This window comes from Cydia strobilella, chromosome 6 (genome assembly GCF_947568885.1).
Source record: "Cydia strobilella chromosome 6, ilCydStro3.1, whole genome shotgun sequence".
Lineage (NCBI taxonomy): Eukaryota > Metazoa > Arthropoda > Insecta > Lepidoptera > Tortricidae > Cydia > Cydia strobilella.
The window spans coordinates 12,513,585-12,529,742 of record NC_086046.1 but is presented as its reverse complement, the minus strand read 5'-3'; the positions used below and the strand labels follow the sequence as shown (position 1 = coordinate 12,529,742).

General features: G+C 41.3%; 1 protein-coding gene across 2 annotated transcripts; it reads left to right on the top strand.

Moving 5' to 3' along the window:
* Positions 1 to 5,145: 5,145 nt before the first annotated feature.
* Positions 5,146 to 10,831, top strand: LOC134742145 (integrin beta-1-like). Of its 2 annotated transcripts, none has more exons than XM_063675112.1 (3): positions 5,146 to 5,480; positions 6,022 to 6,191; positions 9,741 to 10,831. In XM_063675112.1, exons 1-3 carry the CDS (start codon positions 5,243 to 5,245, stop codon positions 9,846 to 9,848), a joined length of 516 nt encoding a protein of 171 aa, XP_063531182.1. In that variant the 5' UTR covers positions 5,146 to 5,242; the 3' UTR covers positions 9,849 to 10,831. The 2 variants fall into 2 exon arrangements, with proteins under 2 accessions (XP_063531182.1, XP_063531183.1); XM_063675113.1 differs by having other exon boundaries at positions 5,311 to 5,484.
* The last annotated feature ends 5,327 nt before the right edge of the window (positions 10,832 to 16,158 follow it).

Sequence of the window (16,158 nt, the reverse complement as noted above, 5' to 3'; positions counted from 1 at the left end):
GATTTGTTTAGCCCGCTAGATCCAACGGTTGGTTGTATCGCCGGAGCTTCACGAGCTGTTGCAGCCTGCCTGTTGTCCACCTGAGATGCAGGTTGGGTCGTCTTTTTTGTTGTTTTGTCTGCGGCCAGCGGTGGCCGCACAGTCTTCGCTGGAAGGAGCCTATCTTCTAACGCTTCCAGACGGGCGTTCATCATTGCGCCCACTCTCGTCATCATCGTGCGCTCGGCTTCCTCTTGGGACACGCTAGTTGTCACAAGCGACTGCTGTGGGGCCGGGGTCAGCGGGGATGGTGCTGCTCTAACGAGTCGCAGCTCATTCCTTAACTCCTCTTGCTCCTTTTGGAGGTCTCCTATTTGCGTTTGCAGTCGAGCGACAGTCCGCTGCAGCATCTTGGTCTCCTCTGTGGTGGTGCGTTCAAGCATCACTTGGGCAAAGTCAGCGATAGCAGAGGCCGCTTCCTTTAACTTCCGCCGATAGGTACCTTTCAAGTTCTTGGACGTAGCAACCACTTGGTTTACTACGGCCACGCTGTCAAGGACTTGTGTATTTAGAGCCGACATAAGCTGGCTCTCTGCCTCCGTGCCATGCGCAAATCTGCGATCCGCTGTTGGCCGCATGCGGATGGTCATATCTTCTAGCTCCACCTCAGCATTTTCAGCCGCCAGCCGGCTGAGTTTTTTCTTCGCCGCTGTATAAGCTTCTCGGGTCTTGCCCAAGCCCGCATATTTACCAGTAGTTTTGGGACTAACCCTTGTTTCAGGGTTCTCGACAGATTTTTTCGCCTCCAGCTCCTCATCGCTGGGCTCCGAGAGCTCTAACCGCCTCCTTTTCTGACCCTCCTCAACCCAGAAGCGCCCAAACGATAAGGAACTGGACTCAGATCCAGACTCCGGCAAGCGAAGGGGTCGGACTGCTGTGATCGCGTGGGGACTTGCACCTACTATGTCGAGGCGCTCCAGCGACACCCGACACTCTCGCACTGGTGCCGCGGTAGCCTCCTCTGTATACACCTTCGGGGCGCTCGTCCCCGCCGGGCCCTCGGAATCACTGACGTCCGATTCTCGGGGGGAAAAGAATTCTCCCCCACTGGGAAAGTCACGGATGTCCACCCTTGTGGGGGAGAAGAACTCCTCCCTCCCAGGTGATGAGAGGATGGCCTCCGCGGCACGAGCCCTCCTCCCACAGAACACCCTCGTGGGGATTGGTGTGGGGGTCCGCACATATTCTTGCGGTACCACGGGTGCCTGCTCCTCTCCGGCCTCGCCATCGGGGACGGCATGGTTTATAAAGCGCCCTGATGCATCTCGGATCGGGCGTGACTCTGGGGGCCCGGGCCTCGGAAAAGGCTCCTTGTCCTCAGAGTCACTCCCTCCGCGCAGCCGTAATGCAAAATCGGTGTCCGTTATACATTTGCCAGAGTCGTCGTTTATCCTTCGCGAGTGGTTTGCCCCCCCAGAATACGGTGGGCGGCATGTCACCACAGCGCGGGCACTTGCCCGTTCTGTGGTGACATCGAGGATTGGAACCTCCTGGGGTAGTATATTCTCGTTATTGCCACTCATTTTTTGCTATTTTAGGGAGGTATGCCCCTCCTGCGACGTTAGTGACTGGGCTCCTCCCAGCCATGCATCCTATCGGCACGCCAGCCACACCTTAGGATTAGGGATTTTTTATAGTGGTTAACTCCACGTGACCTTCCTCTCAGTGAGGCAGGTCCCCGGTCCGCTCAGTGCGGGTTACGGGTTGCCCGACGGTGGCCGTAACCACAACGTCGCACCAGGCGGTCTGCGCCAGCCCACGGCAGCTCGTTTTGGAGCACCGACTCCGTCCCGGGAGGACCTGGCGTCTCGCACTGTGCCCTCTGCTGGTTTCAGAGGGACACGCGGAGCCGCACATCGGGACCCCTCTCCTCAGGCCTGTCCGGTTTGGGAGGCCCTGTCCGGCATAGCCCTGAGGATCATTGGAGCACACAAACACGGCATTAAAGCCAGCGCAGGAGAAAAACTCGACTGCCATTGCCGACTGTGACTGGTAGTTTGCAGAGGGAGAATAGCAAACGCGCAACTGAGCGGCTATCCTCCCCCTCCCAGGGTGCACCACAAGGAGGTCTACCAGCCCTGCACCCCTCATCTGGTATCCCTAACATGATTGTTATGCAGCTAAATTAAGAAGAAGTTTAAAAATGGCTGACCTCAGACTCGTACCTACCTACGTAATTTGGGCGGATAATTTTACAAATAATGTTTTGTTAATTTGCGTAAATAATTGTGATATTTTTATTGAAATCGTTTGATTCTACATTGCTTTGAGTGTAACGTAATTTTACGATGTTATTCTCACATACTGCGTTAAGAGGAAAGTGTAAAATACCGTACTTACGTGTGAAAGGTTATGATCTCATATTTATGCTCAGAGCGGCTATTACAGCCGATTACAGAACAATTCACCAGTATTTTATCAAAGTTCAAGCATTTAAAACGCTAACCATCACTATATTTCATAAGAGAAAGCACAATTTCATACAAAACAACGATAATTAAACAAGCAACGAACAAACATGACATGTCACGTACTTATTTGTTTGCCACAACCTCGGTTGTGGCAGCGGTGGAAAAGTGAAACTATGACAAGGACAAACAATAACAGCGCTTTCTCTGCTACTCCTACTGAAAGATACATAAGACTATCCCGTTCGGTCATTTTCCCCCACCCCTCATGACCGATCCAGTTATACTAGATTCATGGTCCATCAAAAAACAGTAATTAGGCGGCGCCACCATACACCGAAATACTACCAAAAACAACCTACGTAATTTGGTCGGGTTGTTTGTGGCCTTATATGGTTCATGTTATACTCATGTCCCAGAGCCTAACTAGCGCCACCGGAGAAATTAGGAACTATTATTTAAAGCTGAAAGCGGTCACTTTTGCAACAATTCTGCCATAAGAGATTGGCATCCTTTCTATACCATCCATAGTTTGTAGGTATTAATCCCCTAAGTTGGTGAAAAAAGGGTTGAAAGTTTGCATCGGGAGCGAACATTTTTTTTTTTAATAGTGGACTTGAAAATCTTCTAAGAGGGTTGAGACGGATTATATCGAAATAGTAGATTGTGTTACTAGGGAGCAAAATGACATATTTACGGCGAGGGCGTGCATTGAATCCTAAACGAAGCGAAGGATTCTAATATAATAGAATCCCGAGAGTAACGAGGGATTCTCAAGTAGAATCCTGAGCGTAGTGAGGGATTCAAGTGAGCTACCTCCAATACGGAAATAATTTTGCTACCATGTGACACATACTGCTTTTCACATCACCTATGAGGTAATTATGATATTTAAAAATATTATTTAAGCTAAAAAAATAATGTGCAAAACAATGTAAAAATAGTAACCTAGAACAGAAAAGTGTTTTTTGATCCCCCTAGCAGGGAAGAAAAGTGCCACTTTGATCCCTCCTAGCAGTGAAGAAAAACCCCTTTTTCCAATTGGTGATGTGAAAACTTTTTTTTTTTCAGTTAAGAGCTTGACACTTCGTAGGTTGTGACTTGTGACACACATATGTCATGCGTTGTGTAATTAATTATTAACAAATGTTTAACCGTCCCTACTGCTATCTTTTGTTGCATAATGTTCTATGCTCATGTAGAATATAACCTTCAACATACAAATCCACGCGTACGAAGTCGCGGGCAACAGCTAGTTATTTATAAATCCGTTATAGCCATAATAAATTGTTGTTCAGTGGACCCAAATTGAAATAAAGATTTGATCCGATGCAAGGCTACAAAGCTGTTGTTTGGGGCGAGTGCTTGTGTCTCTGAGCGTGCGAAAGATTACAAAATACTTTTCACCACACCAGCTGGTCTCAAAGGATCTCTTGATATTGTTCAAAAACTGATGAGAAAGTTGCATTTTATCCACATGTGTGGCAACTAGTAATCTGATGCAAATTTTGAGTTGTTTCCTTATGTTGGCTGGTAGGATTAATTTATAAAATAATGATGATTTTATTTGGTTTGATTTTGTTTGATATTTTACAGTTATGTAGTATTGTCCTTGTGATGCTGGGGTGGTGAAAACTTTTATGTTTCACTCGGTGGCAAAATTTGTTTAACCCTCGTGCCTTGAAACCCTCGCACCGCTCTAGATTCCACTTTTCGCACCTTTCGCTTGCTCGGGTATCAATATTAGCACGAGCGGTTAAACGACAACTTTGCCCTCTTGTAAAACAAATAACTATTATATACGTATTATTATTTTCAACACACTTGCTCAAAACGACGTTTTTATTCCACCGATTTTTGGCTCATAATCCTACATATTAAACACGCGTGCTCTTTCAGTGTATTATTCCACTCGTGCTTTTTTATTATATTATCCGACTGAGTTAAGAAGCTAACTGATTGCTAATAATAAGCATGGAAAGGGAGCCTTCTTTAATTGGTCGGACTGGCGGGCACCGGCGCGCCCGACCGCCTGCGCGGTGCGCGGCCCGCCGCGCCGCCCGCGGCCGGGGCGAGCGAGGGCCGGCCGGCAGTACGAATATGAGAGATGAAACACACAATATTAACTGTTTTAACTATTAAAATTTGATTAATATGAAAGTTTCTTTTTTTTTTCGCAAGTGTGTTGAAAAACGTCGTATGAAACGCGTGTGAATTGGTCATTACACACATCGGCTTTCTTATTGCGCACTCGCTTACAGCTCGCGCGCACAATATCGCCTCGTGTGTAATGACCAACTTAGCACACTTGTATCAATGTACTATTAAATACTCGTAGCTACCAAACCGGAATGTTTAACGAGCGACAATGGCGGCAGATAAACCGTACGCGGTTTTCGCTCGCTGTTTTCAATGTTAAATAGTATTTTAAGAGTTTTTGGATAAATATAAAAAAAAAAAAAATATATCTCTCCATCTCCGAAATGGGTAGGTACTTCCTTTATTATAAAACATTTCAGAAAATTTCCGACAACTTTTCCAACTTTTTAAAATCTTTCCGCAACTTGCGCATCAACACATCAAGTACATTTAATTATGTACTTTGTTTTCGTTCACGCCCTCGTACGCTGTGGCACAGATTTATTTGCGCAATAAGAATAAAAGGTTATCATTGCGATATCGTTACATTACAAGGAACAAGTCACGGCTAAGCAAGTAAGCAAGCAGTTATCAAGCTGTGTTAGAGACCATAAGTTAACTTACTAATTAAAGTACAGATCTAATTCGTTTCAACGATGCACATTTTTACTACTACCGCGTTGTTCGCGTGTCTATGCATAGTAGAAAGTGCTGATAGTAGTGACAGAACCATCACAGGAATCGAAGAAAGAGAAGTGTGTAAGATTAAAAAATCGTGTGTAAATTGTTTACGCTTGGTACAATGCTCCTGGTGCCAAAAAGAGGAAGAGTGTTTCTCAAAGGAGTTAGAGCCTGAAAAATGCAGCGAGACAAATGAATATACGGATTACGGATGTAGGTAGCTATGTAGTGACTTCAATATTATTATTTTATAGAAGATCTTAGTGACATCAGGTGAAATTTTCGGCTTGATAAACGAGTGCTTAATATAATTATAATGTCAATGAAGTCTTCCTAAAGTTTTATTTTATTAACTAGAATAGAATTTTAAAAGCTTATGGTCTTGGATATACTTAGCCATAACCGCAAACCGACTTAGTTATGTATTAGTTGGTATTAGGTAGGGAATCCATATACACCTAGGGGTGTGGTAGAGAAACCCAACCCCCCTGCATACAATACAAAGATAGGGGTTCAAATTATCTGCAGCTGACGATACTTCACAATCTAGCCTAGAGTTTTAAACTGCTTACTGTTGGAACTTAAGGTTGGTCAACAATTTGAACAAAAAATGTTCCTACCGTAGTTTTGGTTTGGGTTTGTATCAAAGCCAGAGATTTATTTCTTTCATATCTTTAGCACTGGGCAACAGCACCAGACCCATCATTGGGTAATATTAATAGGTATATAATTTTACCCACAAGTTTGTTCACAGTCAGTCTGCAAGAAAACGCAATTTGTAGTTGCAAGCAGGAAACAGATGTAGCCCAAGAACCGAACTGCCTCCCAGAAGGAGCGGACGAAAACACAACGCCGCCGTGCAGCGGCCGCGGCGCGTGCGTGTGCGGCCGGTGCGTCTGCGACACCTATGAAAATTCCACCAAGGTTCCACTTTACTATTTATTGTTTATTACGTATTTAGGCAAAGTAAACTTCCTCAACATTCAGGCATTGAGTACTTACCTAAACTGCCTTTGTTAACGCCTCGAGTATGTGTGCCATGAATGAGACACACATACTCACACAGCGACAGCAACAGATGCGCGGGCGCGGCCCGCGCCCCACTCTTCATCTAGCCAGCAACGCATACGTACATATAATATTTATCTACGATGTAGTTTCTACTCATTAAAAGTTAAAATTTGGAAACTCCTGCGTTATTTCTCCACCTAAGTCCACCGCCCGTAACTAGGAGTCGCTCCTGCTTCTTCATTTGGTCCTTCGAACCGGATATCAAAACATTAACTAAGCAGCGAGCTACATTTAAAACGAAAGTTACTCAATTCTTAACCTTTTTAAATCCTCTTAACGGCTGTCCTAACTTAAACAGACTGCAGATCAGTGAATTAAATATTCGCTTGACAAAAATTGAAGAGATTTATTCCGATTATGATTCTGTGCAATCTGACATAGAAAATTCCTGTGAAATTCCAGACGAGCAGTATGCTGAGCGTGAAACTTTTGAGTCGAGGTACTTCGGTGCAGTCGCGCTCGCTCGAGATGTATTGGCGAGGAACGGGAACACGACGGGTCCCGCGCTGGAGTCCAGGTCAGTCTCAGGTTCTTGTGTGCATCAAGGAAGGCCAAATATTAAGCTCCCTACAATACATTTACCTACCTTTTCGGGACAATATCAAGACTGGCTGGAATTTCATGACACTTTTAGCTCACTGATCCACTTAGACGAATCGATACCTAAAATAAACAAATTTCACTACTTACGCGCTGCGTTAAAAGAGAGCGCTGCTTTGATTGTACGATCGCTGGACTTCTCGGCTGAAAATTATGACGTCGCATGGGATTTACTTTGCGAACGATTCAATAACTCGAGACTTCTGGTCAGTAATCACTTGCAGGCTATATTTAACTTTGAACAGATAGACAAAGAGAATCCTAAGGCGTTGCGTAATCTTATTGATACTGTTAATAGGAACTTAAGGGCTTTAAAAACTCTTAAACTGCCCACTGAACACTGGGACATACTTATAATATATATAATGTCACAAAAACTCGACGCTGTCACTACGCGCGAGTGGGAGGAACACCGTAGCACTTTAACGGCATTGCCCACACTGGCAATATTTTTAGAGTTTGCCAAAGGTCGTGCTGATTTATTGGAAACAATGGAGGATGCCAATAACAAGCGTCGACATAGTGACAGCACACATACTCGTCATAAATCTCTAATTGTTACCTCTCAATCCCCACCATCATCATCAGAACGACAATTCGTGTGTCCACTATGTAAAAATAACCATGCGCTGTATCGTTGTCTCAAATTTAAATCGTTTTCATTTGATGTTAGATTGCAAAAGGCTAAGTCATTAAAATTATGCTTAAATTGCTTACGTCAAGGGCATAGCGCAAACGCATGCAGGATTGGTCCGTGTCGGTTGTGTAACAAACCATTAAATAGCTTACTACATTCTCATGATGCATCGTCGTCAGCTTCACCCGCGCCGCACAGCAATATCGCCCTCTGTACCGCGCCGCCAGAGTCGCTCGAGGTCGGCTCTCCCGAGACAGACGAATATCATAGCGAGAGAGAAAGTGACGACAATGATGATACACAGAACCACATTGCCTTATCAGCAATTGAAAATAACTGTGCGCTTTTGTGTACAGCATTGATCGATGTCACAGATCAAAGTGGACAAAAGCATACAGTTCGTGCGTTACTGGATAACGGTAGCACATCATGCTTTATAAGTACAAAATTAAGTCAAAAACTAAACTTACCAACTGTCTCCACCTCGTCCTCAGTTGATGGGTTGGAAGAGCAAACTTCTCGCCTCACAAAAAAATGCAAGATCACTATATTTTCCCGTTCGGAACCATATGAAGCACATCTAGAATGTTTTGTCGTTTCGCGCGTTACACGTCGACAAGTACCTTTAGTTCGCATTAATGAAGCATTGGTAAATATTCCTCCTAATATTACGTTAGCTGACCCTACATTTAATACCCCGTCCGACGTTGATGTGCTTCTCGGAGCTCGTACTTTCTGGCATATTGCAGTGGGTGCAGAGATTATTTCATTGGGTGAAGGTGAAGATATGCCGGTATTATGCAAGACCAAGTTGGGATGGTTGGTTGGCGGCGGTTCACAAACAACTTATCAATTAAATGCAGTCCATTGCAATCACGCGATCGTTTCACATGACAATCGACTGAATCAACCACACTCAAATCAAACTACAGGAACAACTAAATCCAGTAAAGATATTGAACCAAAAGGGTAGAAGTAGCTAATTAATCAAAGCTTACTTATATATGTTTTTTCCATTTGCATGGCCGTACAAGCTATTCACATCGAACTTGTGACTGATCTGACCAGTGAAACATTCACAGCCCGCAGATAAAACCATGCACACATTTACTCTGATAATGGTCGTTGTGTGTGTGAGCCTGCACTGAATTATCTCGATTTCTTAAACAAACCTCAAATCAAATAATTAAGTTTAGATGCATAAAGAATATAAATAAATTCCCACTTTTTACCTACTTATAACGGGTTGCCATTTTAACGGTTTTCTTGAGAGTGCAGTAGTAAAACATCATTTAAAGCGAATTATTTCTTGTATTAATTTAACTTATGAGGAACTGAATACTGTTTCTAAATATGACCGAGGCAAGTTTGAACGTAAGACCCCTCACTCCTTTATCTTCAGACCCTTCGGATCTTTTAGTCCTCACTCCGTTGCATATTTTGATCAGACGAACAGACACATTGCTCCCATCTCCCCAGGCCCCTGAATCTGCGGCTATCGGTACCTTGTCACATTGCATGCGAATCCAACGACTAAAGGACCATTTCTGGAATCGAATTTACAATGAATACATTTCAGAGCTTTAAAAAGGTCACAAATGTCCCGAAGATGGAGGACAACTTTATCCCGGCACTGATGGAGTCTCCCGAATGGCCTATGTGCTGTACTCACCATGACTGGAACTGTACGGCACGTCTTCAATCGTCTATGCTCACTGCCAATAGAAGGATAACAGCTTCGTTCCTGGGGGGGCAATATGTTAACGCCTCGAGTATGTGTGCCATGAATGAGACACACATACTCACACAGCGACAGCAACAGATGCGCGGGCGCGGCCCGCGCCCCACTCTTCATCTAGCCAGCAACGCATACGTACATATAATATTTATCTACGATGTAGTTTCTACTCATTAAAAGTTAAAATTTGGAAACTCCTGCGTTATTTCTCCACCTAAGTCCACCGCCCGTAACTAGGAGTCGCTCCTGCTTCTTCAGCCTTGCTTGACAAAACAGTGGTTTTTTCAAGCATGTAGATAATATGTGACATTTTGGCAATGTTGACCAAGTTTACAATAGGATTAATTTAGAAATGCAAAAGCGTGAGTTGTGAATATTTATCTGAGAAAATGACCACCACAATAATAATCTGAATGATTTTTTCCAGATGGTAATGGGCGATTATTGTGAATTCGACAACTTCTCCTGTGACGGCCCAGAGTGCAACGAAGGTCCTTATGCTCTTGTGCAAGATAGGGACAATGAAGACTCGTAATGAACTTAAGTACTTAAAGTGCTTTCTTAGAATAGGTACACTTGTATAGTAGGTATAGAAAAAAAACTGTGAATTTGTACCTATAGTATAGATTTTAGAAATGTAAAAAAATACAAACGAAATATTAAAAAAAGAAAAGTGGTAATTGAAGTAAGAAAATCTAACATTAACATTCCAAATTAATTGTATAATTACTTAGGTACCTACTTAAATGCAAAGTTTAAATTAGAGATACGTAGTACCTATTACCTACGTTGTTATATCGAATTATAATGTTTTACTTGTAAATTGAAGAGTTGCATAATTTACAAAAAAATAATAATTATATCAATCAGAAAAAGAATCAGATTTACAAAACTTTAATGCCATTTAATCGTCTTCTTTAGCAGAGTTTCAAGTTAGTAAATGGTGCTATTAAAGAGCACATGTTATAGAAAATACCCGAATCTGTTATAGAAAATGACAATGGGCATTAGAGATGCGCAAAACGCTTCACTGAGTTGAAAAGATTGATTCATATCTTTCGCTCGCGGTGATATATATATATCACTTATTTCGCTCAGTGGATCTGTAGACTATATTGTTCACGACTTTCACGAGTGAGAAGAGAGAGATTCGCACACGAGTGTGGAGGGAGCTTAATGGGCATTCCCAAATTTGAATAAGAAGTAAGTATATAGTGTAGGTATACCTATAAATTTTCCAAATCGGGCTAGCGGTCTTTTTAGAAATCGGCGAAATAAGTAGGTACATACCTTGCATTAAAAAAATTCAACTGTCTAGCTATCACAGCCTGGTGACAGACGGACGGACTGACGGACGGACGGACAGCGGAGTTTTAGTAATAGCAATAGGGTATCGTTTTTACCCTTTGGGTACGGAACCCTAAACCAGAGATATATATAGACGAATTGAGAACCTCCTTTTATTTAAAGTCAATAAAATTACGCTAACATTACTCAACCGGGAACTATGGTACGTTTAACTAAAGCACCGCGAATCTATAAATATTTAGAGGGATTGGATATCGCCGCGTCTTGAGACGGAAGTTTTTCAGCTGGCTCCCAAGAAGCTCAATTAAGGAACGATGTGAGCGGCGCCTGTGGCTGATGGCTCATCGGTCTCGAGTGCTCGGTTATGGTTACGAGAAATTAGATTTCAACAAGGCTATTATCTTTTCCGCGGAGACGAGTCTTTTATTAGAGATCTGTCGAACCCTATTCTACGAATATTTTCGAAATATGGTGAATTTATGATTACACTATCGAAACTTTACGAATTTTATTCATAAGTTAAGTAGACAATTTGTAAAGACTTATTATACTTTTTATATTGCGTTTTTAGTCTTGGTAACGTTCTAATTGCTTTACAAATAGGTAGCTGTTTAATTGTTTAGGGCATTTGATTGTTTACGTACCTACAAATGAATCCTTATTTTATTATAAGAATTATTCAAAATCCTAAAAGGTGGATTGTTAAAATTAAATACCTAATAAGCAGAGGTCGGACAAATCATCGCAAAACCTTCAAAAATCATTTATATCTCAAAATAGGACAAGATTTATTAAACTCGTATTATGTACAGTATTTTTGAATAAAATTTTTCAGATTATACTCAAAACTGCAGTTCAAAATTGTTATTTTTTTTTATCCTGTTCCATACCATATTTATTTTTGCAATAATTTGTCCGAACTCTGCTATAAGTTTCTCACTCAGTAGTCTCAGTACCTACCTACTCGTATACCTATAATATTCTGCGGCGTTTTATGCTGCGCTTCATTTTATTATTCATTGGTAGTTCTTTTCAATCGGATATTTTTGATACTTTCATTCATAATAATACGTACCTTTCTTTGTCCATAACATCTCACCGAACAGGTTTCATGTCCAATTCTTTCTCTATTCAGGCAGCTCGCCTTTGGAAGTCTCCCTGTTAAAATTAGACAGTTTCCGAATATATTTGCATTTAAAAAATCCTTAGGTGAGTACTTTGCTGGCAGAATGATGAATTCTTATTAGTGTTTTTGTTTTGTAAGTTTCATCTGATATCTTATGTATTTGTATATTTATTTATTTTATTTATACTTTATTGCACATAAAATAAGTACAAATGGTGGACTTAATGCCTTAAGGCATTCTCTACCAGTCAACCACTGGGCCAAAAAGAGACGTTTGTTGGTGCAGGCTTTGTACTGTATTTGAAAATAATTAAACGATATCACTACCTACTATTTACAAATTAAATACTAATTATAGTATACCTATTATATTTAAATCATAAACTTAAACATATACTTTGTATGATACACTTACATACATATCTACATACATACTTATACATGTACCTACTGTGAAACATTACTTACATCTTTCAGACAAATGCTTGCGCAGCATACGCTTGAACGTGAATTTACTTTGAGCTTTTCTGATATTGAGTGGAAGGTCGTTCCACAGGCGTGTCGCCTGAACAGTATAGGAGTTGGTCAGGAAACCAGTGCGATGAGGGGGAATGGAAAGCTTAAGGCTACGGGAGGGACGGAGAACACCACCAGGGCGAGCAGTAACAAATTTAAATTTGGATCTGAGATATTCTGGTGTATTGGGATCAAATAGAAGAGAGTAAAGTGTACCTAACAGTCTCAAAGATCTTCGCTCACGAATAGGAAGCCAATTAAGCTGCTTACGATAAGCTGATACGTGGTCGTACTTCCGAAGACAAAATATAAACCTAATACAGTTGTTGAGCAGTCTGTCCAGTTTGTTAAGTGAAATTTGAACTAGATTAGAGTAGCACACATCAGCATAATCGATAGTGGGAAGTACAAGAGCTTGAACGAGAAGGATCTTTGTGCTAATTGGCAAAAAGTTTTTGTACCTGTAAAGCGATCTCAGCGTGTACGTCACTCTGCGACATACATCAGACACCTGGGGTTCCCACGTAAGGCCACTGTCTATAATCAGACCCAGATTTTTCACTTTAGGTGATAGCGGTATCACGACATCCTCAAACCTGATAGGTGCTACACTATGTAAATCCATCAACGCCAGCATGCGTGGGCTCCCAAGTACGATCGCTTGACATTTGGTTGGGTTAACTACGATCCCAAAAGAACGTGACCATGCAGAAAGATGGCTTAAATTGCTATTCATGATAGAGACTGCATGATCCATGTCCTTAACGTTTGCTTGTGTATAAAGCTGCAGATCGTCAGCATATAGATGGTAGGAGCAGCCAATGTTAGGGGTGACCATATTGATAAAAATTGAAAAAAGAAGAGGCGAGAGAATGCCACCCTGTGGAACTCCAGCAGAAAGATCACACCAGTCAGAGAAGGTTCGGTCAGCACGAACTGATTGACGGCGATCTTGAAGATAAGAGGAAAACCACTGAACCGCCGACGATGACATATTTAAGTGACTTAGGCAGGCTAGTAAAAGGTCATGGTTAACCGCATTAAATGCATTTGAGAAATCTACTAGTACCAACAACGTTAACTGAGACAGCTCCATGCCTTGTCTAACATCTTCGAGTACTTTGAGCAGAGCAGTGCAAGTACTATGCCCTGGGCGAAAACCCGACTGAAAAGGAGAGAGAATTTGATTGGAATAAACATGAGACGAAAGTTGCTTATGAACGATTGCTTCTAAAATCTTTGACAGAAACGGAAGAACGGAAATAGGACGAAAGTCTTTTAGTGTAATGGGGTTCGAAACTTTTGGAAGTGGTATGACATAGGCTTTCCGCCATGCTGAAGGAAAAACTCCGGTAGTGAGTGAAAAGTTAATTATGTATGTTAGAACTGGAAGAACGCATTCCAAGATGCTTACGATCATTAATCTGCTCAACTCATCATGGCCTACAGCATTCGATCTAATCGATTTTATCACCTTAATAATGTCATCGTCAGTGGCTTGATTGAGTGAGAAGGTTATATTAGAAAGACAGGGCAAGGCTCTAATGTAGGTTAAACTTTTGGTTAAGGTAGCGGAATTTAAAGGCAAAGTTTTAGCGAAGTGTAAATTTAAATCATTAAGAGAGAAAGAGGAGGGAGTTGAGCAAGTAGGTTTAACAATGCCGATCGATTTTAGGAATTTCCATGTTTCAGCTGGTGAAGAACATGCAATACTGTCGTGGATATATTTCCGTTTGGCAGCTCTCACCGTCTGATTGCATTTATTCCTGGCTGTTTTAAATATGTTCCATTTATCTTCGCAACGATCTCGTTTGTACCTCCCAAATGCCCGATCGCGTCTCGCCATAGCCATTCTGACAACCTGGGTAATCCACGGAGCAGGTGGGCGTTTTAACTTAACCGTACGGATGGGAGCATGTGTGTTGAATAATTCTAATACAGTCGAGTTGAACGTGTCCACAGCCTTGTCAACGGATGTTGCCGAAAAGGTCGTCGACCAGTCCTGCGCGCTCGCGTCTCGTTTTAAAGCTTCAATGTCTAGCTTAGCGAAGCTGCGAATTTGGACAGTGACGCGTTGTGGCTTGGGAGGCCGGACACGGTAGCTTAAGTAAATAAGGTCATGATGCGAAAAACCTGGGGCCGGAAACTGACCGACCGCATCCGAAAGATCAATAGACGAGACAATAATAAGGTCTAACCAGGAGTCTGATGTATCTACATTGTGGTGAGTGGGCCTGAGTGGGAGAACAGCTAAGTCAACTGACTCTACGTTTGCATACAATTTGCGAGTTCTAAGGTTGTCTTTGACAAGGTCCGTATTAAAATCTCCCATGATTAACTGTTTGTGTGTATATATGTTTATTGTATGTATTTATATGAATATTATATATACCGATATATGTATGTTATATGTGTAAGTATTCTAATAACCTGCCTTTATACAATTATACAAAGAACCATCAGGTAGGGTATAGTGCTACAAATATTTATTTACCGCCACTGTAATCAGTTTGACATATACTGACAAATAAAAACACTTTGAACTTTGAAAAGTTTTCTTTTAATAAAATACTTTTTAAATTATTTTTCATGTATTCTTATAATATATGCCTTTATACAAAGTCCTGCACTGAAAAAAAAATGTTTGATCTCCATACAAACTTTCAAACCCCATTTCCCCATTTTGGGAGATGAATTAAAAAATATCTTTTACGAAGTTCCGAGTTCCTAGCTTAAAATAAAATGTTAACTCTAAGCAAACTTTCATCCCCCTTTTAACCCCCTTAGGGGTTGAATTTTAAAAAACGTTGAATTAACTTTTTTGTAATCTAATATTATGCCTTCCTAAGAAGTTTTATATCATTTGTAATGGATTCAAACTTCCAACCCCTTTTTAACCCTTATAGGGGATGAATTTTTAGAAGCGCTGAAATCACTTTTCTTGTATTCTAATAATATGCCTTTATACAAAGATTCAAGTCCCGCGCTCAAGAAAATGTTTTATCACCATACAAACTTTCAACCCCTTTTTCACCACCTTAGGGGATGCATTTTCAAAAAGGCTGAAATTAGTTTGTAAAAAGGATTTTTATTATTATTCAATAGCCATAAGCAAATGACTGTTGATGTCGTTTACAAACGTTATATATTTCACTATAGGTAGGTACATTAAAAGCAGTTACGTTTAAAACAGGCAAATTGGCTACAAATTGAGCAGAATAGTTATTACTCTTACGTATGTTTATTAGGTCGGGAAGCGTTAAGCCGTAAGTGAATTTGCTCAATAATTGCGGTGGAATACGGTACGGAACACTCGAAGCCATGTGTCGGCGCACGCCGCAGCGTGTGGCAGCGGTGAGCAATCGAGTGTTAAGCCGTAAGAACACGAGCATTTATTTAAAGGTTACATACGAGGGTTGATCCGTATGCACCACCCCTAACCCTCTTACAATGAAAATGAAAAATGATTTATTTGTGTATCAAAAATGCAGCTTATTACAAAGTAGAATTACATTTTTAGGAGTATTCTATTCTATTGTTAGACAGCCTAGGAATAGTGTCCTGAGCCCTAAACTAGGTAAACCTGTCTTATAGGGATCAGGGAATAAACCACCGCCAGTTCTAGCAATGCAGCAAAGGTTGGTTGTGAACACAAGTTAAAAACAGATACAGATGGTCAGATCGCTGTTACTTATACAATTTTAAAGTTTAGCAAGGATGATATGATATGACATTATCAACTATAGTATATTCATCTGACAATGAAACTACATTCAAGATTTATTTTTTATTTTTTCTACATAGTCTCTCTCAACACTAATACACTTATTCCATCGGTGCTCCAGCATTTCAATAGCCTCCTGAAAAAAAAATGTCCGACCTCTGAAAACCACTC

Excerpts from the sequence above, each read along its gene's own strand:
- LOC134742145 (XM_063675112.1), top strand. The coding sequence starts at position 5,243 with ATGCACATTTTTACTACTACCGCGTTGTTCGCGTGTCTATGCATAGTA. Across the intron at positions 5,481-6,021 it reads TGAATATACGGATTACGGAT|TCAGTCTGCAAGAAAACGCA; the intron begins GTAGGTAGCTAT and ends GTTTGTTCACAG. Across the intron at positions 6,192-9,740 it reads CCTATGAAAATTCCACCAAG|ATGGTAATGGGCGATTATTG; the intron begins GTTCCACTTTAC and ends GATTTTTTCCAG.